Genomic DNA, 25,810 nt, shown 5'->3' on the forward strand with positions numbered 1-25,810 from the left:
TAACGGGGCCCTTTGACCAGCACTAACCTTGAGGGTGGGTGTTCTACTTTTACCTTACTAAGCTTCCAACGCAGGAGATGGGGCAGTAGGCTTCCCTCAGGCCTCTCCTCCAGATAACCCTGTAGTTGGCCCTTCATCAGCTAAGCCTTCCAGGAAAAGGGTGGTAGCCACTGGATCAGCTGAGGAGATCCCTGCAAAGGCTCCTAAGACAGCAAAGAAAGGGGGGAAGAGACATTTTAAGTCTTCAGCTCACAAGACTTCTTCCAGCAAGCACACGCAGGGTGGCAGAGAGAGCCCTCATCCATTTCAGGGGATCCCGGTCTCTCCTGGTAGCCCTCCCCCATTGATCTTTCTTCAGATTCGGAGGTTTCTCTTTCTGCTCCAGATTCTCCTTCTCAATTAGGAGATGGTACAGGGTTTTTTGATTCCCCTCATAGTGGGGATGAATCATTAGAGGGTGCAGGCCCCTCTCCTGAGGCAGATCAGGCTTCTTCCTCCCTGGGGTTTCTGGGGTTTCAACCATCTCCAGCTGTTACCACAGATGTTGCTGCCATTATAGCTTCAGCCATTGAAAAGTGTATGGCGGCGGGGCTTCAGCACAAGGAATCTTCTCCAAGTCTAATTCTAAGGGTTCCAAATCTAAAAGTAAAAAAGAAGCATTCCTCTGGGAAGGCTCCTTCTGAGTGTTCTGTGTCTCGGCCTTCCGCATTGGGGGACGAAGAAGAGCAGGCGCCCAGGGATTTAAAATGAGTGAGATTGATTTATTAATGTAATGTTAATATTTGCACTAAATAATTCTATATAGAATTGAACTGTATGCTGTCGTAACAACATATAGATTGATTGATTGTTAGATGGATAGATGGATAGATTTAATTTTATATTTTCTTTCTGTTATATATTTATATATGAAAAGAAAGATAAAGGGGAGGAGGGGCACATTCTTAGTTGCAAAATTCTTTTACTATAATCCTATAATGAAGGTGGTATAATAATAAAGATAGTATTATTTTGTGTGTCCTTGGATTCCAAGTTTGGGGTCTGCCTTGGAGTTCTGACAATAATCTTGCTGTCTCTTCCTCAAGCACTGGGTGGTAGTCGGGAGATGAGAATTGTTCTGTATATGTATATTTGGGGTAGGCATGTTATGGCGCCTTGGTTTTAATCTTCTTATATTTTGTTATTTTTCTCTGTTGCTGCTCTGATCCTGCCAGGGTTATTAATATAAAATGGGCAGTCATATAAATCTTTTAAATAAATAATGCACAATATAAAAATTAGATTGACTTTTGTTTTTAAACGATTTCTTAAAACATAATTATATTGATGTACATGTATCTGAAAGCTGTTCTATGCTGTCCATTTAAATACATTAAAGAGTTCAGCAAGCATAAAAACATTCTATGATATTGACTGTGTTTTATTTTGTAGATTTTTACTGAAAGTCTTCTATGTTCAAGCCTGCTGGAGAATATCCATTTAGCTGGGCAAATGATGCATTGCAGTGTTTGGTCAATAGATCCCCCTGTTTCTAAAGGAAAAATGCAATGCAGAATCAGCTATGAGAAAAGCATTGAATTAGTTTTGGCTGCTAGCAGAGAGTATTTCAATTCTTCAACCAGTCTGACTGATACTTGCATGGATTTGGCCAGGTGATCATTCTAATTCTCCCATCTCCTCATTTAAAGTTATGGTATTTCTTTGTAAAAATCTTTCATACTCTTATTTGTTCTATGCACTTCATGTTTTCTTTGTATTTCTAGGACTACTTGTCATTATAATAATGTATTAATAGGTGCCGGGAACAAAATTAAATCAGAGAGTGATGACATAAAAATGCCATAATTTTTAACCATTTTTTTAAAAAAAATGCTAACTCAGCAGCTCTTAGGTGATATCCCTCTTTAGAAGATAGGAGAGGATATCTAGAAAACAGTGTGGTCCTTGTCTAACAGGATGGTCTTTTTTCAGCTGTTGCTAAGTTTATTGTTTCTAACACTTCTCCCAATTAGGAATGGAAATTTGTTCCAAAGTCTCAATGACATTACAAAGGTTTCTGGACACATTTCCTAGTATTGAGCTAAAGAGACTAGAATAGGGCTGTCAAATTCCCGGATGCAGGACGGATGTGTCAGGCACTGGCCACGCCCACCCGATTTGGAGAAGGGAGAAAAAGTCCCAATAGTCACATTACGCCACCATGATGACATGAGTTTGACACCCTAGGACTAGAATGTATTGACTGAGCTGAAAGGTGAAAGACTTATATGATTTGAAGAGCTCCCAGAACACTAGAAAAATATAAAAATCTAGTGATTTTATTATTTGGGGGCAGGGTTGCCAGATTAATTGAGCCATACACAATAATTTTCATTTATTAGTCGTATAATATGATAGTTTTATATTTGGTAGTATTTCATAATAATAGACCATCATGAAAAAAGACTATAATATCTCAATATGAGAATGTGCCTTTCTGGATGCTTAAAAGAGGAAACCTAAAACAGTATTCTTAGTTTTTATAACCACTTCTTAAAAATAATTTTAAAAAATATAATTTCCTTGTTATCAGTCATTAAAATTTGAATCCTTTCTTGTCTGTATTTGGTTAGCTACAAGCACTGATACTACTACGAAAGCATGCATGCATTAGGACCTTGATGGCGAACCTAGGGCACGCATGCTACAGGGCACGCCAAGTGTTGCCCTGTCAACTCCAGCGTGCATGCACGCGCTGACCAGCTGACTTCGGCCTTCTTTTTTGGCTGTTCTAGGCCCTCCGGAGGCTTCCCTGAAGCCTCCGGAGGACGAAAAACCACCTAATGTGCAACCTGGAAGTTCGAGAATGGTGACTTCCAGTTTGCCTGTAGTGCCATTTTTTTGCCCCCCCGAAGCTTTCAGGGAAGCCTCCTGAAGCCTCTGGGGGGCGGGGGAGGCTGTTTTCACCATCCCCAGGCTAGTAGAAAGCCTCTGGAGAAGGGTGTGTGTGAAAAAAGTGTCCCAAAAGCGGGGGGAGGGTGCTGGTCGTGCGTGCATGCACATGAGGGGATCGCGTGCATAACATTAAGGGGTGTGGGCATGCCTGCGTGCGACACCACCACCCCGCACTCCCCCCGCTTTTGGCACACGATCTAAAAAAGGTTAGTCACCACTGCATTAGGACCTATCTCATTTTAATTTTTAGTGCATTTTGAAATGCTTCAAAGAAATCTAGAAATATTTATTTTTGTTCATTCCTATTGTTAATACTTGTTCCCCTCTCTTTGTTTCTGCAGTTTTTCTTCTTGCTAAATATTTTATGTCCTTTTGTATTTGTTTAGGACGGTATGATTTTTAAGTGTTATAAAAAATCACTTTCTTCTTTGTGTTAGAATACAATCCAAATTATTTTTCAGCATTTTGCTGCACAATATCTATTGGTCAACTCCACAAAGAATAGGAAGACTGTAAAATACTTCCATTTTCTGCGTAGAAAATAAATTTTGCCTCAATTACTTTTAGCATTTTATCATCCATGCTAAATATCCGCTTTATATCCCAGGCTTGCAATTCCTAAACTAGTGCTATTATTTAAATGGATTTTTCTCTAGAATAGTAGCTTATATTAATTAAGTTCAAACATAATAAAATATGTTTGTATCCTTTAAAAATAAACAGTGAAAAAGAGTACATAATTTCAAGTACAATAAAAGCATTAGCTTTTCTGCCACTAGAGCACATTTCTCATAACATGCAAAATAAGATTTACATTCATTAATTTTACTATCAGGAACATACTTGCTTTTTTTGATATTATTATTACAATGTTTCAATTTCATCTGGATTTAAGGGAATGCTTCCCTATTCAACATATACTCTTAAAAATGCTAAACTATTGCCCTTGAGTAATGAATCATGCTTCTGAAAAAACTAGTGTTCCCATAATAAAAGGATTGTACACATAATTTGAAATATGGTTGAGTTTTTCAATGTGCAGAAAACAATGCAGCAAAGTAAGCAGTTTACATGCTTATACAGGTAGAGATTGTGGGAGGCAGAAAAATGATATAGTTGCTCTGATGAATTGAAGGTCTTCTATGTTCAAGCTTGCTGGAGGATATCCATTTAGCTGGGCAAATGATGCATTGCAGTGTATGGTAAATAGATCCCCCCACCCCGTTTCTAAAGGAAAAATGCAATACAGAATCAGCAGAACATGATACAGTTACTTTGATGAAGTGAAGGGAGCTGCATTTTGCACATTGTTACACATTGCATAGTACCTCTTTTTAAGGTTTTGTTCAGTAACAAGGGCATTATTAGTCAGTGGTGGGTTCCGGGCGGTACGGCCCGGTACGGGCGTACTGGTGGCAGCTGGGAGTAGCGGCCAACGTACCGGAACGGTGTTTCGGTGGGCCCGCCCGCCCGTGTTCCTTACCCCTTTTTGAGGAAAATGGGCCAATTGTGCATGTGCGCACAGTGGACGGCGCCTGCATGACCTCGCCAAGCAGCTGGGGTGTTGCAGGGTGGCGCGTGCCCGAGGTGGACGTCCGGCCCCGTCGCAGCATGCCAGTTGCGACGGGATCCAGAACCCACCACTGATCTGTATTATATAAAAAGATAAAGGTTTCCCCCGTCCAGTCATATCCGACTCTAGGGGTGTGTGTGTGCTCATCTCCGTTTCTTAGCCATGGAGCCAACGGTATCCAAAGATGTTTCCATGATCATGTGACCAGCATGACTATTTGCCAAGTCACTCGGAACGCTGTTATTGGCCCACTATTTATCTACTTGCATCTGCATGCTTTCGAAGCCCAGAATCTTAACTACTAGGCCACTGCATTCCCACATGCTATATTGCATAAGATAACTTATAATCAAGAGATAACAGTTTAACAAGCTGCAGAAGGTTCATGGACAATGTAGCCCATCAGACTACATTGTCTCCTACATTCCTTCTCCTTTATTAACTTCAAGATTTTCAATATTCTTTTCAATATTCTAGTTATTATTTTATTTTTTAAAAATTGAGTCAACTTCCTGTTAAATTAATTTCACTTGGAGAAAAATTTAGTCTTAAATTTCTCTTTTTTTAAAGATCCTGCTTACAGCTCATTACAGACTGTCCATCTGTTATTCAAGAAGAACTAGATCTCATTCGTTCTCTTAGTTACTTCGATGAATTTGGTGTGAAAATTTTACCATTACAAGGTACAGTTTAGCTCTATTGTTTCTATCTCTTAAGTGGTTCTTTTTAGCATTAAATTTAATGATAGTATATGCCTTATTTACATCCAATTCCTATTTTTCCTTTCCTTCCTTACATTTTCCTTTTAGGATATATTGCTCAATGTCCCTCTAACCTTTACATTAAAACAGTTAGGTTGTATTATTAAAACCTAATAAAACAAAACAAAGCTAAAGAATATGCACTGTTCTCCATGGCTTATCTTCAGTCTGATCATAGTTTACTGTATGTTGCAATTTGTTATTTAATCCTAATGTTATAGTTGCATATAGTTGTATCTTTCCAAGATACTTTGGAATCTGAAAACCCACATTTTTTAAAAATCCAAAGTGTTTCTCATATTAATTAGCATAGTTCACAAGAAAGTTACTCACTACCGTAATTTGACTAAATCTAGTTTATACAAAAACAAATTACTGCTATATCTTCAGTGGTGGGTTTCGGATTACGTTCCAACCGGTACGGTTGGAACGCCTCCGGTGTCACCCACATGGAAGTGCGCAGCGCACACGCACACATGCGCAGCATGCACATGCGTGGTACTTGCCTGTAACGCTTCCACAAGCCTCCGCGATGCTCCAGCTGCTCGGCGGAGGGTCGCACAAGCGCCATATGCGCACAAGCGCCAAAGGCTTAAAGGACAGATAAGGAGCTCAGGCAGGTGGGTGGGCGCTCCTGAGCACTGTACCGGAACGGTACCCAGTGTTCCAGGCAGGCTCCGGTTCGCCTGTACCAGGGTGTACCGCCTGCAACCCACCACTGTATATTTTGTTTAAAATATCCATACATTACTTATAAATTCTTATCCCTACCACAGCCATACCATATTTATAACTATAACATAACTTTGGTTCTTTAAACCTGTCAATCCTCTATTTTGGAGGATCTCAACAGCTTCATGTAACCATTGGTGTCATCTTCATCATCTCGGCTTATTCATTCTTGTTTCACATACTTGTTTTATGATTCTTTCATTCTTTCTGTATGAACAAAGCAGCTTTATATCTCTTTCATGCTGTTTATTTACTTTTGTATTTAATCCACACTTATCATTACTAAATTATTCTTGTCCCTATTGTTTCTTGTTTATGTTTTTAAATAATCAATTCATGCTGAATTCAACTTACCGTATTTTTCAGAGTATAAGACACACTCGAGTATAAGATTCACCAAGGTTTTGAAGAGGGAATTTTTTTTTAAATAAAGTAGGTAGGTAGATAGAGGGATAGACAGGGAAAGAAAGAGAGAGAAATACAGTAGGCAGGTAGGGAGAGAGAGAGAATAGTTAGATAGGTAGATAAAGGGATAGAGAGAGAGAGAGAGAGAGAGAGAGAGAGAGAGAGAGAGAGAGAGAGAGGGAGAGAGAAGTACAGTAGATAGGTAGGGAGAGAGAGAGAGTAGGTAGGTTGGTAGGTAGAGGGATAGAGAGAGAAATAGAGAGAGAAATACAGTAGATAGGTAGGGAGAGAGAGAGTAGGTATGTAGGTAGGTAGGTAGAGGGATAGAGAGAGAGAGAAAGAAAGAAATGTTTCGAGGTGTATTTATCCATGTGCTGGAGAAGGAACTCGCTGACAAACTGCAGCACCTAAGACTTTGTTTCTACTGGCACAGCCCTTGATCAATGTAATTTTCATCAATCAGTTAAAGAGCTTTCCGAAAGGGGGGAAAAAAGTTTTTGCACTCTACAAGCCTCCCCAAAACGGCCCATTTTTTGCGAAAACAGGCCCGCTTTTTTTCAAATAAAAGGCATGAATAGCCTTGGGGGGGGGGGACTTGCAGAGTGCTCCTGCGGGAGTGGGGGGGCAAAACAAGCAGAAAACGGCCTGTTTTTTGCAAAAACTGGCCCTTTTCTGTCAAATAAAATTGCATGCATCGGCTTATAGAGTGGCGCTGGGGCCTGGGGGGGCAAAAACTGGTCCATTTCTTGCTCATTTCTGCCCTCCCCAGCCCCCAGGAACTCTCTGGAAGCCTCCATAAGGGTATGCACGGCCATTTTGGCGAGGGGGGGGGGGCTTCAGGAAGCAAAAAATGCTGTATTCGATGTATAAGATGCACCCAGATTTTCAGCCTCTTTTTTGAGGAAAAAAGGTGTGTCATACTCCGAAAAATACGGTACTTCCACTTTTCTCCTGACATACATTTTACTTGCCTTGGTATTATCAGATATTGTCATCCATCATCAGTCCTACTTAATGATACATATTGTTGTTTTGTTTTATTTGCACACAAAAAAAATACCTGTTCAAGAGTTTTTGATGCTGCTGTTATTTAAAATGACTAATGTTACTATTGCTTTAAAATCTGTTTAGTTTAATGGGTTCAGAAGGTCATTAATTACAGAGTCAGCTGTAGTGTTTGCAAAAACATTTTTAAAAACTTTAGATTGCATATTATTATGTATTTATTTTTACACTTGTAAAACAGGGCACCATACAAAAGAAAGATACTGCCGGCAGGCTCATAAAATAAACGTAGAATATGAAAATCCAAAATTATTTATTGTTGAAACTCAGAGTTAACGCCAGATTAACAGAGTGGAAACTAAGATGACCCTCCTGGATTGGGCTGTGCTATCTCAGATTTCATATTTTCAATGTTTGGAAAAGAAATAAAGTTCCAAATTATTAACATGATGATTCCATCTCCAAATGGAAGATGGAAGCCCATTTATAAGATGTTTCCTAGAGTAAAATTTGTTGCCACATGAAATGTTCAATTGTGCTTTGAATTTGGGTTCTTCACAGCGCTTGAAAAAGGGTGTTTTGCATTAACACAGTTGCAGAGGCGGAGGCGTTTATTAAAAAAAATAGTGCCCTCCTAGATCAAACGGGACAGTACATAAGATGTGAAGGTGGGAGGGGCCGCGGCTCTGCCAGCAGACAGGGGGGAGGACGCAACACTTAGAAGACTCAGATCACAAAAATGAGTTGAAACATTTTTGCAATTGTTGTTATAATGTAACTCTCGGAAGTGATACAAAAGATGATTAAATATATTGATGATTGAATGTAAAAACAAAAAGCTGCCAATGTTTATTCAAATTTTGATGTTTTTTCTTTTCTTTTTGGTTAAAGTTGTGAGATTCGGGGGGATTTCTACCTCCCACATGATGTAGCTGTCAAAATTTTTCTACACCTATTTACCTTTTCCCCTAAAACATTTGTAAAAAACCAATAAAATTTTACAATAAAAAAGGGTGTTTTGCATCAGTGTGAGAGAGGCACTTTTTGAAGTAGCCAAAAAGCTGTGTCCTCTGGAAGGTTCAGCTGCTCCTCACATTTCTCCACATGCATATATGTATAGAACTGATCCACTTCTGTTCATAGTCCCAGCTAAAGTGTTTCATGTGCCTTCAAAGCAATCACACTGAATCTCCCGGAGAATGTTGAAGCTTTAGCACTTCACAGAGAGATTATTTGCACCAACAAGGTTTATGAAACGCCAGTTGGGATGCTTTGGATAGGCCTACTTTAAATATGCATTTACATTCAAAGCGCTCATGAACACTTTACAAGTATCTGCCTCAAATACAATTTTGTTGCATTTCTTGATAAACGTATTTTCTCTCCAGTGCGCTTGTGTTCTGATCGACTCAGCCTTATCAAGGAATGTCTCTCTCGGCTGCCCACGAACTATAAGCAATCTGCCAAGCTTTTGGGACTCGCAAATTTGCTGAAGGTTGCAGGTAAAATCAAACATGATTTCCTAATTTGTGCAGGTTGTTTGTCACAGGCTCTTTTATCTATATCCAATGTCAGAGGGCACCCAAAGCTCCAGAGGACAAAAACACCCCCCTCCCAGCCTTTAGGCAATCCATACACAAGTACACAAAGGTACTCTCAGTTCCTTTTCACACACTTCCCCAGGTCTACTATTACTCCTACTACTAGTATTAGGCTACTACAATTTGTGAGCCCTACTGCTAAAGAACCTTAGGTTTGTCTGTCTGTTAGCCGAAACCATTTCCCCTGTCACTCCCAGAACAACTCTGATGCACCAGTTATTTCACCACAAACAACAACACCCATCATCCCCACCTGGGCAGCTGGACTGGCTAGAGAGAAGTCTTAAAGGGACAGAGCACAACAAGCCCAGGTGCTAGCTAACTATTAGGCAGCCTGCGCTCTCACACATAGATCATTTTTAAAGGCTTGTTCAGAGACTCTAAATTGTCTTTAAAAATGCTTAAATTATATTCAAAGATTATATCACATTTTTTACATAAAATATCAATTAATTGATTTCAGTTGAGATTTAATTAGACAGCCCTCCATCACCAACAGAATGTAAAGCAGCTAAAATACATTTGCTACCTACATTCAGTCTATAAATCTTTCTGTTAGGAAATTACAATTATCTATTTTGTGCAAAGACAATCTAATTTGCTGTATTTAAAATGTAAGGTCATTTTAATACTCTTGTGGTGTTATCAATAAGCTGTATATGGAAGGGTTCTTTTAATCAGTTTCAGAAAACTGTTTATTATATATTGCTCTTCTTTTTTTCCTCCCTGTCATTGCCAAGTTGAAGGGAAGAAATATATATTGGCTTTATTCTCAAATTGCTCTGTTACCGCTCTCACAGTGCTTGCTAATTAACATACATGAAACACAAGTTCCTGCCCTGCAATGTATACGCTCTCCTGCCATTATAAAGAAGAAATACTTAATCTCTACAGTTGTAGATCTTAATGTGCAAAGTCAAGGAGGCTTTTAAAATGGAAAATGATAGTATGTAGTATGTTTGGCCTGTAGTTGTGAGAGGAAAAGTAGTAGTGTATTAAACTTAAGTTTTGAATTCGCCTTATTGATTCATGAAAGGTTCCAGTGTCTCAGAATATCATTTCATACTGTTCGCTGAATGTATAGAAGTCCCAAGTAACCATTTCAAGTGGGCCACTGTGCAAACACGTTTAGCTGAAAATGTTAGGGCTTTGTGCAAACACTTTCTTAGTATCTCATGCATATATGTATATTTTTTAAATTATTAGGCTGCCTGATTCCTTTCTTAATTTTTTATTTTGATTTGTTAATCAAATTTATACAGCCACCTATCTCAAAAAAAGCAACTCACCAAAAGTGACAATTTTCTGTTTAAAGAAAAAAAAATCCATAATCAACAAATGTTGGTTTTAATGGCTTGGCTTTGTATTGAGTCAAACTTCTCCTTCTCCTTCTCCTGAGATCTTCTCCTGAGAAGATCTTTCTCGCTGCCCCCGAATGACAATGCCTCAGCTATTTTGCATTATCACCCTCTTTTTCCCCTTCCAAATTTGCTTATCATTGACCCTGGTCGCCAAAGGTTTGTATCCTTTTGTTAAATGTAGTACTTATATGATAATTCGTGAAGTTTCAGATGTTCTTCAAATCTAGTCCAAATGAGATCTTGGGGAGGAGATATGATGGATTTGTGGATAACAGAATAACTGTATTGAAAGCATCTTTTGAAGTATACCGAAGTGGTATGAGTAATGAAGAATACAGAGATTCTGAGCATAGACATTTCTCTTCTGCCAGAAGGGAACAAATTAATTCACTGCTGTGATAAACATTAGTATCAAAGTATGAGAGTACTCCTTTTATTTAACACAGAATTCAAGCCAGGTTTTTTATTACAAAAAATAATCATTCAAGTGCCCCCAGCCACTTCAGAACCTCTGCATTCTTCATTACTTGATTTCATCTTATAAGATTCTTTACCTCCCCGAGAGAGCATGCTAACTCATTGTAATGCCTACATATTTATTTTGAATACCTTTCTAACTCTTACAAAAGATAACTCAGGATGCAAAGCACATTGTTAACTCTGAGCGCCAGTAATCTTTTGCTAATTCCAAAAGTCTGCAATGACTCTTCTACTCTTATAATTATAGCAATGTTTCTCCTTAAATTGAAAATATAGATCAGCTGTGTTGTTTTGAGCATTTTTTTAAAAAAAAATCAGTTCTTACTGATTAGTTTGGCACCCTTATTTGAATTATAGTTTATAGTCATCCTTAAATTAATAACAGCTTCTTTAAAAAAAACAATAGGAAACCATTCTTTTGAAATTCACTGAAAAATAATCTAAAACATTAAAGGTGCACTATATTCCTGTTTTGGAGATGAAAAATAGTGGGGAGGGGCTATGCTCAGGGATTATGGTGCAAGATGTTTTCCCCCACGCAGCCAAGTCAGTCAGACTGATATTCATTAAATTCAGGCCTTTTCTTTTATAAACTAGGCCTGGCTGTGTCTTCTGTTCTTAGTTCTCCTGCATTAAGGAAGACGTTTTGTCCATCTCCTATGTTTCAGAAAGTTTTTGAGTTCATTTGGGGCCTAGAGCTATTGTAGAAATCTAATTAAACTGTAGAGAGTTTCACTTTTAATTGAGAGGGGTGTCGGCCCTTGGGAAATATACAAGAAAGATAGATATCTATGAAATATTAGAAAAAGATTTTAACAGCTATTCTTCATGATTAGTTTATATAATCAAAGTGATTTATGGGACAAAGGACAATGCAAGTTAAAATGGAAATAACAGTCTGCAATTATATGTTGTTGTTGTTAGTTGTGAAGTTGTGTCCGACCCATTGCGACCCCATGGACAACGTTCCTCCAGGCCTTCCTGTCCTCTACCATCCTCTGTAGTCCATTTAAAGCTCACGCCGATTGCTTTGGTGACTCCATCCAGGAATCTCATTCTCTGTCGTCCCCTTCTTCTTTTGCCCTCAATCTTTCCCAGCATTAGACTCTTCTCTAGTGAGCAATTTACAAAGAGCTAGATAAAAAAGAAGGATAAATAAATTATGCTAGCCTTGAAGCCAGCATAGAGGATATTGGATCAAATTTAAGAATGCTAGTTGTGAGTTGCAGAAACTTGGAAGCCATTATCTTGAGTTGCACACTAGAAATAAATTAGATGTGCTACAACTTGCATAACACCAGAATAATAATTTTTCATAAATATAAACCCACACCAGTTTACCGTATTAACCGTCAAGATTTCTATTTCATCTTTTACGAAAAATAAGCCTAAGAACTATCTGCTTTACTGTCTTTGTTAGCTTCCTAAATGTGGTGCCCTGCAGAGATGTTCAATTGCAGTTGTCAATAATCATGGCTATTGCTGCCAAGGAATGATATAGAAGCTGAGCTTAAGACCACCAGAGAGTATCATGTTAAGGAAGAGTGGATTATATTCTCATTATTTTTTACGGACTGAAGATACGAGAGACAAGAATTATTCTTCAAAATAAATTTTCATAGATTAATTCTGTAACAGGCTTTTAAAGACAGCGTTTCACAGCAGCTTCAAAGATGCTTGGTATCTAGGCATCTTCATGGAACAATCCTCAAAAGCCATTCATTTATTGCTTTTTAACCTTGAAAGGACCTGGTGTAAATATTGCTTACATCTGTTATTAGATGCAGGAATTGCTCCTGGAATCATTAATTATGAAAGTGCTTTTAAAATATTTTTTGTTTTAAAAGGACTGTCAGCCCAGGTAGACCAGACTGGAAACATGACCAGAAAAGCTAATTCTACTTTATTGTAATGCTATGTTAGCAAAATCTGGCGTGTATAAGTTTCCCACTATCTCCTTTACAGCCTGAGAAGTTAGGGAAGGTCCCTTCTGAGCCTTTTTGTCTGACCATTATGCATTTACAGGCTATGTCCTCTCCTGTCTGACCATTCCCCAGGAAGTATCTCTCTAACTCCTTCCTCAAGGTCTTTCTTACATACTATTATAATGACAGTGACAATCATGGGATTATTATTTTTTTATAAATTCTGTAATTAGGGATTATATATACCATTTTTTCCGGAGTATAAGATGCACCTTTCCTCCCCTAAAAGTTGGTGAAAATTTAGGCATGTCTTATAGACTGAATACAGACATTTTTGGCCTCCTGAACTCTCTGCACGTCACATTTTCACCCTCCCCGGTCCCCAGAAACACTCTGCAGTGCTCCGCACATACCATTTTTGCTGAAAACAGACCTGTTTTCACCAAAAAATGGGCACGTTTTTGGCCTCCTAAGCCATCCCTCTTCAAATTTTCACCCTCCCCATCAGAAGCACTCTGCAGTGCTCCACATGGCCCGTTTTTGGTGAAAACTGCACTGCAGAGTACTTTTGGTGGCCAGGGAGGGCAAAAATGCAATGTGCAGAGGCCAAAAACTATTTTTTCTTGTTTTCCTCCTGTAAATTTATGCATGTCGGTATAGTATAGTCCAAATAATGCGGCAGTCTTTTTTCTAGAGGATGAAAAGAGATGTCTATTTTGAATTGTAAAGAAACAGATGACCTTATTATTGAGGAAGTTATGAATTCTGTATAGATGTTAATTAGGTTTTGCTATTTGTACAGTTCTTGTACCTTGCATGTCATCATAAGAGGATGTTTCCTAAGCACAAGCTCTGTATGTCAGATCACAGGAGATCATAAACAATCTATCTATGGTAACAATAAAAGTAATAAGTTGTGAAGAAGCTTTTAGTCCATTTATCAATTGTTTTTTGGTGTTTATCAGTTGTAATAGCATGATCTTTGTCCTGTATACACCAATTCTGTTAGAATTTACAAAATAGTTCTTTTCTGATTTCTATGGTGAACTATAATAATAGTACATCCAAAATTTTCTGCAAATCATTGGATGATTTGGCTGCCCCTGTATCAAGACTACTGTCAGCGTTCCAACTAGCATCCAAAAGTAAATCAGAGTCCAAGGCAAAGTATTGCTTAAAGTTCCAATTTATTAAGAGAGCCATGTTGGCACATCTGGGAAAACCTGAATCTGAAAGCTTCCCAGTTTTCCCCACCTAGTTGAAAGTTCAAGATCTTTACCCCCACACCCAGAAGTCCATCACAGGGTCCAATCTCCAAACGCCATGCTGGCAATTCCACCCATCCAGTTCCGGTCAGGTGCAGAGGTGCAGAGACAAAGGATGACCTTGGCTTTCTAGAAAGAATTTTGTTATGGCTATATAGTAAGTAACTCCGTACAATCCTCCCCTTTCATTTTCCCACAACATAAAATGCATAGTAGAATAGTAGAAAGTGTGGCAGGCCAAAGATCCAAAAGAAAGATGGCTGCCAGCCTGACAACTACAATGGTTGTACCTTACGGTGTTTCCCTTCCACACCTGGCACATTGTACAATATTCTGGGAATATATTTCCATATATATTTACTGATTAATAACTTTGTGATACAGCTTGCTTCCTTTGTTCTTAGTAAATAACTAGGTATCTTATTTTGTTTGGCATATAGATTTTTCGGAGGAAATATACCTTTCAACTTTTTTGCTTCTGTTTTTTCAGAGTTAACTAAGATTAAATGTTGTGACTTAGCTTCTTGGAATTGTTCTCTAATGCCTAAATTTAATTTTTTATTTTACTTAAAGAATTTATATCCCTATGTTATGCCAAAAACTTGCTCAAATGGTAGATGCCAATTTTAGAAATTAACTTTGAAAACAAATTCCAATTTAGAATAAACAAATCACCTAAACATGCAGTAAAGGTATAATTAAAATACACTATTGGTTGCCACTAAAACCTAGATTCAGACAATATTACTTCTTATGTAACTACTTTTTTTACTTCTTAATATATAGTACATACTCATTCCAGTGCACTGTTCAATTGTGTTTGAAAAGGGGCAACTTCTAAATATTCACTTGGCCAGTTATTTAAACTGCTATTGGTGCATACGGTGTTCTTTAAACAGTAGACCAGAAAGAATGTTCAGTAGTAAATGTCACTGGATAAAGCAGTTCTGCATTTAAATGTCTGGCAACAAAGATGAGAAAACTACTGCATTGTTGAAGTTGAATACATTTTATTATTCCTTAAATCTAGTAGTTTAACTTCCAGAAATATACATATCAAATAACACAAGAATAAAACTATCATTAGAAATTGATTTCACTTGTATAATTCCTTAATATTTTACATTTTTGAGGCCCAAGTAGTATGGTCATTATGTCGGACTAGAAGAATAAGAGCTGATTAATAAATCCACAAAGTATAAGAGTTGGAGGAACTCCATGGTTAGGCCTATAAAATTGTGTATGAATATATACAATATAATCAGACTAAATGTTAAAATACAAACTTGCCATCCTATCAGGATCAAGAGTTACCATTAATCAATCACTGAGCATTTGTATAACAAGGAGGATGTGCAGAGAATGGAGAATTATCACAAGAACAATTCAAGTTTGTCTTTATTTCTTGTAAGACATAAGGTAGCAGAATAAAAGATAAGACGTCAGTTTTGTTTCATTTTGCTGTATTATCTTGATCTGTCATTCAAACTCAATTAGGAAAAAGCAATTTCTGCCACATCTGAATGTGTCCACTTTCCTGTCTTAGTAAATTTTGAATTAATTATACAAATTTGGGTTGTCTTGAGCAGCGTAGTGGCCTATATCAATTGGGTTGTCTTGAAAAGTGGGTAACATTGTCATTTGATTGTAATGTAAAATATTGCCTGATTTTCTTAGATGGGGAATGTTGCTTAGTGCTGTCTGAGCTTGGTTGTTTCTTTGTAGACATTTCAATACCCACCTGGTAACATTATCAAAGCATGCCTATTTATAGTATGCTGTATATATTTTACTTGTTTGTTATATTCAAAAAACCTATGGCTGCATTCTTGTATACCATTAACCAAAAAACCTGTGGTGGCATTCTTGTATACCATTATTGTAAGGCAAACTACTAAGAATATAAATATATACCTATTATTTTGTAGGTGATGACCAAATGGAGAGAAAAGGACAGGTTTTGATACTTTTAGTGGAACAAGCACTCAACTATCACGATTACAAAGCTGCAAATATGCACTGTCAGGAACTTATGGCTTCAGGTAGAGTATATCTGTACCACACCCATGGGTAAAAATGATCTTGGGAATTTTCTAGAATCTAGATTGTATAAAATACCATTGTATAAAATACCACTCCAAGTTTCTCCTGAAACTTGATTAGTGCCTATTATTTGTTATTTCTGAGCTATCTATAGAATCTGTAGATAATATGCTATGACACCCTTCTAATCTGGAAGATTCGATTCTTCTAGTACAGAAGCCTTAAAACCATTTATTGTCTTTTTAAAAAAATAATAATAGTATGGGAAACAACATTTGTATGTTGAGTGAAAGAAGGCCTATTGTGATGAGACAGAATTGGATGGTACATCTCATAGGACAGCAAGATGGGCAACATATAAATTTTAAAAAATGAATTAATAATACTGTATAGAAGGAGTTATTAAGGATGGAATGAGGAGTGAAGAATATAGTTAATACATTATCTATTTCCTTTCTGTGTTCCTTTTTGTAATATCCATGGCAGGATACTGCAAAAGCTGGGAGGTTTGTAGCCAGTTAGGACAATCAGAAGGATATCAAGACATGGCGGTTCGGCAGCAGCTCCTGGCCTATGCTTTGACGTACTGTCCCCCAAGTGCCATAGAAATGCTATTGGCAGCAAGCAATATTCTACAGACGGAGGTATGTCGCGATTTCCTAAAGCCCTATTTGCTGCCAACAAAGAATAACAAGTTTCATCTTTATGCTGGTAGAGTATGGTACTGGACGGTTGCTTTGAATAACATATTTAAATAGCAAAACAAAGTCAAAATGGTATGCATGGGTTTATTTTGCTCCTTGCATAAAATTCTATTGTCAGTCAATAATATTTTAAAAAGACAGTTTGTTATATTATACACTAAATGTTAAAAACATATTCTTATTTGACTATTCAGTAATTGGAATGGGGGGGAAAAACCTTATATTACAATGGTGTGTGTGTGTGTGTGTGTGTGTGTGTGTGTGTGTGTGTGAAAAAGTACCTTTAGGAATTGATTGAGAGAGAATAGAATAACAGGAATAAATCTGATAATTTTCGGTGTTGACACACCGTTAGCTTTTTGTTATGCATAAATATATCATCTACGCTTCTTCAAAAAACACTGCTGGTTTGTGGATGACTTGTGGTGTTTGCTGGTGACATTCATCGTTTTTTAAAAAAAGGGCAAAAAAAATCTAAAATAGCCCCCCTTTTTTATTTCTGCATATGTTTGTAGTAGTTGTTGCATAAGACTGAGAGGAGCAAACTAATTGGTCAATGGCATTTATGGTTTACAAAGAACCATAAGTAAGATTTTTTATATTCATTCAAAGTGTTATTGCATTGTAATTTTTGCCATTATCCATACAGGTTTTCACTTAGCTTTATCCTTTCTTTGTCTATTCCCATTTGTTCTAATATGAATAGTAAATGTAGCCATTAGTCATAGGAATTACATTTTATTATGCCAAACTTCCCTAGAAGGAAATTTATTAAATGATGATGGTGAAGATGAAGATACGTGAGCCCAATCAAAATGTAGAGTTTCTAAAGCTTTTTGTTGCCATGAAAATAGTAATCTGGAGAATTCTTAAAGTAAATGTGGTTTTATTTCTGCTGCTTATTACAGATTCTGCAGCCGTATATATATTTATGTTCTTTCTAAGTTCATGTAAACACCTGTAAAATTCTTGCTCCTTGTAGTTTGTTCTTCACTTTCTTTTTTTTTACTTATATGCATTTCTTCTCATGATATGCATAGAATACATAGAATATATTACACAGGCTCCCCCCCCCCTATTATTTTAAATGATTATAGGAAAGGCATAGATTCTAATTTTTAAATTAGTTGACACAGACTGCGTTACATATACATTTGTATTATGCTGTAAATCAGGCTTCCATTTGGAAAACAATTTGCATTATTTTTGAGGGGCGTGGGGGAGGGTTGCAAAATTTTCACTACTGTATTCAGTCCTGATTTGGCTTGAATGATTTTTAAAATTCCACCAAGGGGTTCTTTAACAAAATTTGAAATTTCATTTGTAGGTTCTTTATAACACAGTCAACTATCAAATACGACCTTCTGAAAAGGGAGAAAATGTAAATATTTCCCGATCATCAATTGGAATGAAATTAGAGTGTCCTCCTGAGGTAAAACTTTTTATATAATACTGTTTCCCCCCCTAATTTCATTTCCTTCAGAATTAACATTAGTTTCTCAAAAATAGCTTATAATGTCTTCCTTTTTTTCTTACTTCCTTTTCTCTCTCACTTCTTCATACTTCTCAGCTTGACTTTCACTCACTTTGCTTCTTAGATTTTTTTCTTAGCTTTTCTATGTTTCAAAGTGTGGCTCTGAAGTCTTCCATGATTTAAATGTCATGCAGTTTGTATAACTTAATATAATTGCACTGAGACAATCAGTAAGACCAAGGTATTGCAATACAAGGGACATATAAAAAAAGTACACTTTGGGAGTTCAGCATGGATTTCTTGTTTGTTTCTATCTGAAGGACATATGACTGAAGGGAGAAGTAAGAAAATTGCAGAACCGAAGTACTGCCCCATCTGAAAATGAAGGGGATAATTCTGAAATGAGAGACCATAGAATAGAAATATTCTCCCATTATTTTTGCTGCCTCTATTCAGAAGAGGCAAATGTAAAAGCAGGGTGGTGGTGGTAGTTTTTAATGAGGAAGAAATGGAAATGGAAGCTGCCCCAAGCAGGAAGTTGGAAGAATAAATACATGGGAATTTTTAAAAAGAAAGAATTGGAGATGGAAGAAAGGAAATTACTCCAGTTTCTCAAACTAAATTTGGAGGGCAAGGTGAAATAGAAAAGATAGATAATAGAAGGATTTAAGTAGGCAAAATAGAAATCAGTAGTTTCTATGCCAAAAGTTGCTATCTAATAATACAATAACTGATTGGTTTTAAAGCTACAAAACATCATTCCAAGTATCCATTAATACCTACCCTCTTTGAGTAGTCACTTAAGCCTTAAGTCATTTCACAAATTTGTCAGGCAAGGAAGCAGCTACACAGATGCTTCAGGTTCTTGGTTAAGGAGTGGCATGAGGACCAGTAGTCCTAGTGGTCCTATTTCATTTGTTAGGTAAGCTAGTTCATCATCTGAGCTAAGTGATGCATTTGAGTTGACTTGGAAAACAAAATATTGTTGACTTCGTCACTAGACAGTAGTTTTTGCCAGGAGGTTAACACCAATCAGTTAATCCTTGAACTGATCTTTCTCGTTCCATGGAAATAGAAATAAAGATTTGACCTCAAACTATAAGTCTTCTTGATTGGGCCTGGCAGTAGATTAAAGATCTTCTGATGTTTCATGCTTAGCTTAACTTCTCAGTCTGATCAAACCTGGCAAGGAGGCGGGAGGTAGAAATTGGTGCATACGCTATTAGATCTGAAAAGGTCTTTTAAGGACCTGCAGAAAAAGAAAACAATTTTCCTCTTGAATTACCTCTTCCCTAGCCTAAGCTTGGGTGCTGTCATACTGTTAATTTATTCTATTACTTTAATGTATTCAAGAGATACTTGACAAAAACCAAAAAACAATGTTTTAGAGCATTAAGTGATTAAAACATAGTGCTTAAGTATAAGTTGCCATTTATTGTTTGTTAATGCTAAAGGTGATAATTGAGGAAAATTTTTGAACATGAAGTGAAAGGATACAACTTCATTTTTAATCTACTTAATACTTATATCTCTTTTTTTTAAATAAGCAAGAGTTTTTAATTTATCTGTTCATAAATTTCATTCAGGGACGTGCGGTCAGGGGAGGCAGGGGAGGCAGAGCCTCACCTCTCATCATGAAATGATAATATATAATAATAATATCCACGAGGGAGTTTCATATATATAAGAGGAAGAGGAGGGAGGAGGAGGAGCGTGTGTGGAGCGGTGCCAGCTGGGCAACCGGCGGAGGCAGGAGGGTTCTCGGAAGCGCCAATAACCTTCCTGCCTCCGCTGTACTTTGCGCGCTCCTTGCGACTGCAATAGATGTCCAGAAGTGGCAGGGGCTTGATGACGTCGCTGCAGCTGCCATGCGCGGACGGACGGAGGTAGCCAGAGTGGCGCCGAGGCAGTCTGGCGGACGAGCGACCAAGGATCAGGCTGCCTGATCCTCCATCGCTCGCTCGCTCTTTCGTCCGCCCGGACCCCTCGGCGCCACTCTGGTTACCTCCGTCCGGCCGCACGCAGCAACGACGTTGCCACATCGTCATCCAGACGATGTGGCTTGGAGGCGAAGTGCTTTTCAGTGCTTTTCTGTGCGTCTGGCATTTAGGTAGATAGCTGGATATCCTAAACGCCAGACGCACAGAAGAGCACTGAAAAGCAGCTGCTGTTGGGGATCGCAGAGCGCAAGCCGGCGGAGCGCACTCAGGAAGGCGGGGAATGGGATCACGTGTGCTGGAGGATGAGGCAGCCTCAGCCTCCAGCACACGTGGTCCCATTCCCCGCCTTCCTGATGACGTCACCAGCCTCACCAGCCATAAACCTCACCACACGTCACTGATTTCATTGTATGGAAATGAAATTATTGTGCAGAGGAGGTGTAGAACATAGTTGCTGCCTTTAAATTACCCATTTGTTTTTTTAAAATGTTTCTTGAAATACATACAGAAATGACCACTTGTTTTCTGTGTATATTCTGTTGTAATTAATGTAGTACAGAGTGTGAATACACAGCTGGTAGCCCCAAAGCCACCCGTAACACCCCAGCTTCAAATAAATTCCTATAAAATCTTGGGTACACTTAGTACTGATTTTACACTGTAATAGGAAAGGTGGAGAAATGAAGTACATGATAAAGAATCATATTTATTACATTAAAATTAAATTATATTAAATTTAAAATAAATGCAATGCAATTTCTTTTCCTGAGTCCACTAATATTTTGTACAGCAAATGTGGCTTCTGGCCTGCAAAAGATTTTGCTCCCCAATAAAGCATCAGCAAATATAAAACAAACAAAATATTAACAAGTTATGATATTTATGTAGTTATTTAACAAGCACATCTATATTATATTAAAATAACCAAAATATTTTTACAATCCCCAAGTCATGTCACAACTTTCACACCCTGAAAACCATCAGGGGTGGTTTTCACTTACCTTTCCTACTGGTTTGTAAATATACGCGCCCACCCGTGACTTCCACTACCGGTTCTGGTGAACCGGTCCGAACTGGCTGAATACCACCTCTGGTACCCATAATGATTGGAAATTGAAAGTTAAAAAATTTGTCATGCCCTAAATGACAGTTCATTAAAGTTAATAAAATTGTGGAAGCTAAATGAATTTTAGGGGATAAACATATGCAGGGAATGACAGCATGTACAGGTGAAACTCGAAAAATTAGAATATCGTGCAAAAGTTCATTTATTTCAGTAATGCAACTTAAAAGGTGAAACTAATATATGAGATAGACTCATAACATGCAAAGCAAGATAGTTCAAGCCGTGATTTGTCATAATTGTGATGATTATGGCTTACAACTCATGAAAACCCCAAATCCACAATCTCAGAAAATTAGAATATTGTAAAAAGGGGCAATATTCTAGGCTCAAAGTGTCCCACTCTAATCAGCTAATTAAGCCATAACACCTGCAAAGGGTTCCTGAGCCTTTAAATGGTCTCTCAGTCTGGTTCAGTAGGAATCACAATCATGGGAAAGACTGCTGACTTGACAGTTGTGCAGAAAACCATCATTGACACCTTCCATAAGGAGGGAAAGCTTCAAAAGGTAATTGCAAAAGACGATGGATGTTCCCAAAGTGCTGTATCAAAGCACATTAATAGAAAGTTATGTAGAAGGGAAAAGTGTGGAAGAAAAAGGTGCACAAGTAGCAGGGATGACCACAGCCTGGAGAGGATTGTCAGGAAAAGACCATTCAAAAGTGTTTCACAAGGAGTGGACTGAGGCTGGAGTCAGTGCATCAAGAGCCACCACACCAGTGGTGGGTTCCTGCCGGATCGCACCGGATCGCGCGCTCCCTTTCGGCGCTAAACCCGGAAGTACGGTCTTGCCCCGCCCCTGGCGACGGGACGACGCTTGCCTGCGCTCCACCAGCTCGGCTGGGAACGGAGACGTTTCCTCAGCGAAGCGGAGCGCCTGAAAGGGACGCAGGCTCAGCCTGCCAGGCTGCTACCACTCCACTGAAGACATTGCTGAGCAGAGAAACGTCTCCGTTCCCAGCCGAGCTGGTGGAGCGCAGGCAAGTGTCGTCGCGTCGCCAGGGGCGGGGCAAGACCGTACTTCCGGGTTTAGCGCCGAAAGGGAGCGCACGATCCAGTGCGATCCGGCAGGAACCCACCACTGCACCACACACAGACGGATCCTGGACATGGGCTTCAAATGTCGTATTCCTCTTGTCGAGCTACTCCTGAACAACAAATGTCAGAAGCGTCTTACTTGAGCTAAAGAAATACAGACCTGGTCTGTTGCTCAGTGGTCCAAAGTCCTCTTTTCTGATAAGAGCAACTTTTGCAACTCATTTGGAAACCAAGGACCCAGAGTTTGGAGGAAAAATGGAGAGGCACACACTGCAAGATGCTTGAAGTCCAGTGTGAAGTTTCCACAGTCTGTGTTGATTTGGGGAGCCAAGTCATCTGCTGGTGTTGGTCCACTGTGCTTCATTAAGCTTCATGCAGCCAAGAGAATTTGGAGCACTTCATGCTTCCTTCCGCAGACGAGCTTTATGGGGATGCTGACTTCATTTTCCAGCTGCCCACACTGCCAAAAGCACCAAAACCTGGTTCAGTTACCGTGAGATTACTGTGCTTGATTGGCCAGCAAACTCGCCTGACCTGAACCCCATAGAGAATCTATGGGGCATTGCCAAGAGAAAGATGAGAGACAGGAGACTGAACAATGCAGAAGAGCTGAAGGCCGCTATTGAAGCATCCTGGTCTTCCATAACACCTCAGCAGTGCCATAGGCTGATAGCTTCCATGCCACGTCGCATTGAGGCAGTAATTGCTGCAAAAGGGGCCCAAACCAAGTACTGAATACATATGCATGCTTATACTTTTCAGAGGTCCGATATTGTTCTATGTACAATCCTTGGTTTATTGATTGCATGTAATATTCTAATTTTCTGAGATTGTGGATTTGGGGTTTTCATGAGCTGTAAGCCATAATCATCACAATTATGACAAATCACAGCTTGAACTATCTTGCTTTGCATGTAATGAGTCTATCTCATATGTTAGTTTCACCTTTTAAGCTGCATTACTGAAATAAATGAACTTTTGCACGATATTCTAATTTTTCGAGTTTCACCTGTACATGGGGAAGATGATTTTTTTTTTAGTTGAATAAATCCATGGATTAACTAGAATTATTGTGAATTTTATAAATATAGTTTTGAATTGAGACTTTGCTGTAAGAGTCTCTCCATTATGCAAAAAAGAATTTTGTTAATTAATTAATCAACTGATTTTAAGAACACAGTTCTTAAAACAGTTCTCTCACTTTGGAAGATCTGCATTCTTTGGTACAAACAATGTATACTTGCTGTAGGTTTCTTCCATTTGAGAGAGACAAATAAAAAGAAACATTGGGATCATGAAAATTGTCAAAGAGGCAAATCTATGTTCACAGAAAAGGATTATAGAGCAAGCATAGAAATCTACTATAGTAGAAGATGAGCAAGCTGAGCCCGAGGGAGGGGTCAAGTGCGTCATTAGTCTCAAGTCCCTTCGCACCCACAAGAGATCTAAATCCAGCTCACCTTGAATCCCATTGACTGTTATCTATCACCAATTTGCTTTGATCATTAGTAGTTCTGATTCTTGTAGAGAATGTTTCATAGAATAAACCTGGATTCATTTGAACCATATTGACTGGAAGCTGGAAGAAAAAGTGTAGGTGTAAGACTCATCTTTAATTCATAACTGTGGTTAAGAGAAAAGCTCTTATTTTTGAATGTTGCTTTTCTTAAAAATAAAATAAAATAAAAATGAACTTTAAATGATTTTACAGAAATAAAATCAGTTAAACCAGAGAAGAACTAGATAATATGTGTCATCAGCTATGGATTTTCAGTTGCTCCTACTTATCATAATTATCAGTGTCACATATTTCAGTGGGTCTACTTTAAATGACAATAGGTTGAAATTTTTAATCAAGGTTTCTTTGAGCTATAATTAAAATACGTTTTGCAAAGCAGTTAGAAATATGGTTAAAAGATAATATCTTGACTCAACAATATTCTCTCTCGCACACCCTCTTTCTCTATAACAACTATGTAATCTAGATGTAACAACCATGTAATCTGACAAAGCAAATAATCAGGTTTAATTTTTTAGACAAATACTTAGTAAAGCTATCTGATTCCACTACAATTCTGATCTGCATACAATATTCAAATGAGAAAAGTAATCTTTAAAGGGCTCTTTGGATAGATGCCAGGGGAGACAAACCTTGGTGGGGGAATAGTTCCAAAGAACAAGGCATACTTCCTAGGTCCCATTAGATGGGGCTGTTTAGTAGATGGGACTCCATTTCTCCCTTATCATGCAGAAATTATGGAAAATGGTTTCCCCTCAGATAACTAGATCCTATGTCAAAGAGGGCTTTATACATAACTACCAGCACCTTGAATTGCATCGTGAACCCTACCAGTAACAAGGCTACTGCTCATGAAGCAGAAGGTTTACAGGGCCATGCTATGCATGCCAATAACTGCCTGTCTCAGATGATGCTTCCAGGTGGTCTTCAAGGACCAGCCCCATATCGAAAACATTGGAATAATTCATGAAAGAGGTGACCAAGGCATGAATAATTGTCCAAAGGACATCCAGGTCTAAGGTCATGTTTAGCATATAAGAAAATAATGTGCAAAGGTTTTCTTGGCCACAGCTGCAATCTGCTGTTTGAGCAGGAGATGTGAGTGCAAGGAGACTCCCCAAAATTGCATGTCAGTCCCAAAAGATGTCCAGTCCTATTCAGTTCTAACATTTCCAGTCCTGGGTATTCTAAATACACACAGCCATTTAGTCTGATAGTGTTAATCTAACCAAATCTTGTTATAAATCAGACAAATCCCTAGAGGGCATCCAGCTTGCCTTCCAAATATATAGGTACATATACAGGCTCATGATCTCAAATGAGATGTGTGACTTTTTTATCCATAGTGTCAGGGTTCCAAGTAACAGCCCATAGGAAATCAAAACTCCAGGGCAGGGTTCCTCAAAGTACAGATTTATTAGGCATGTCATATTGGCACAGCTGGTGAAAACCCGAAGCTGAAGTCCCCCAGGTTTTCCTCACTCAGTTCAAATCCAGAGTTCTTCCCCATATTACACGCAGCATCACATGCCCCAATCAGGTCTCTCTTCCCATCCAGGATCCCTACCATCCGTGCCCCTCCTGGTGCTGGTGAGAGTGTCCTTGTTTCCCAGAAGAAAGAATGCTATTTTGGCTACATACTTCCCTCAGCTATCTCCACTCCCCGCTCCCTTTCCCCCAGCCTCACTGTGGCAGCCCTGAAGATGCTTAAAGATGGCTCCAGGGTTGACACATAGGGTATCCTCAATCTTACATGATTAGCTTCCAGGATGAAATCATGTATTCTGTGATAGAATAAAGATATGAAAGACAATGCTGGATGTCTCATCAGTTGAGAAATCCTTTCTTCTGGGGGGCTCAAGCTTCCCTAAGTGTATATTTACATGTGATATAGTTTTTCATGTCATTGGAATGTTCTAGAAAGGA

At 38.4% G+C, this 25,810-nt stretch overlaps 1 protein-coding gene across 1 annotated transcript in view; it reads left to right on the forward strand.

Annotated features, from left to right (window-relative positions):
* Positions 1 to 25,810, forward strand: part of NBAS (NBAS subunit of NRZ tethering complex) — a 179,926-nt gene that overhangs the window by 83,372 nt on the left and 70,744 nt on the right. Inside the window, exons 30-35 of the mRNA XM_081945203.1 lie at positions 1,432 to 1,652; positions 5,078 to 5,190; positions 8,799 to 8,912; positions 15,971 to 16,084; positions 16,572 to 16,729; positions 18,117 to 18,221. Coding sequence (XP_081801329.1) covers positions 1,432 to 1,652; positions 5,078 to 5,190; positions 8,799 to 8,912; positions 15,971 to 16,084; positions 16,572 to 16,729; positions 18,117 to 18,221 — 825 coding nt within the window. The remainder of the gene's footprint in view (positions 1 to 1,431; positions 1,653 to 5,077; positions 5,191 to 8,798; positions 8,913 to 15,970; positions 16,085 to 16,571; positions 16,730 to 18,116; positions 18,222 to 25,810) is intronic.

Source organism: Natrix helvetica (assembly GCF_964273705.1).
Source record: "Natrix helvetica genome assembly, chromosome: 2".
NCBI lineage: Eukaryota > Metazoa > Chordata > Lepidosauria > Squamata > Natricidae > Natrix > Natrix helvetica.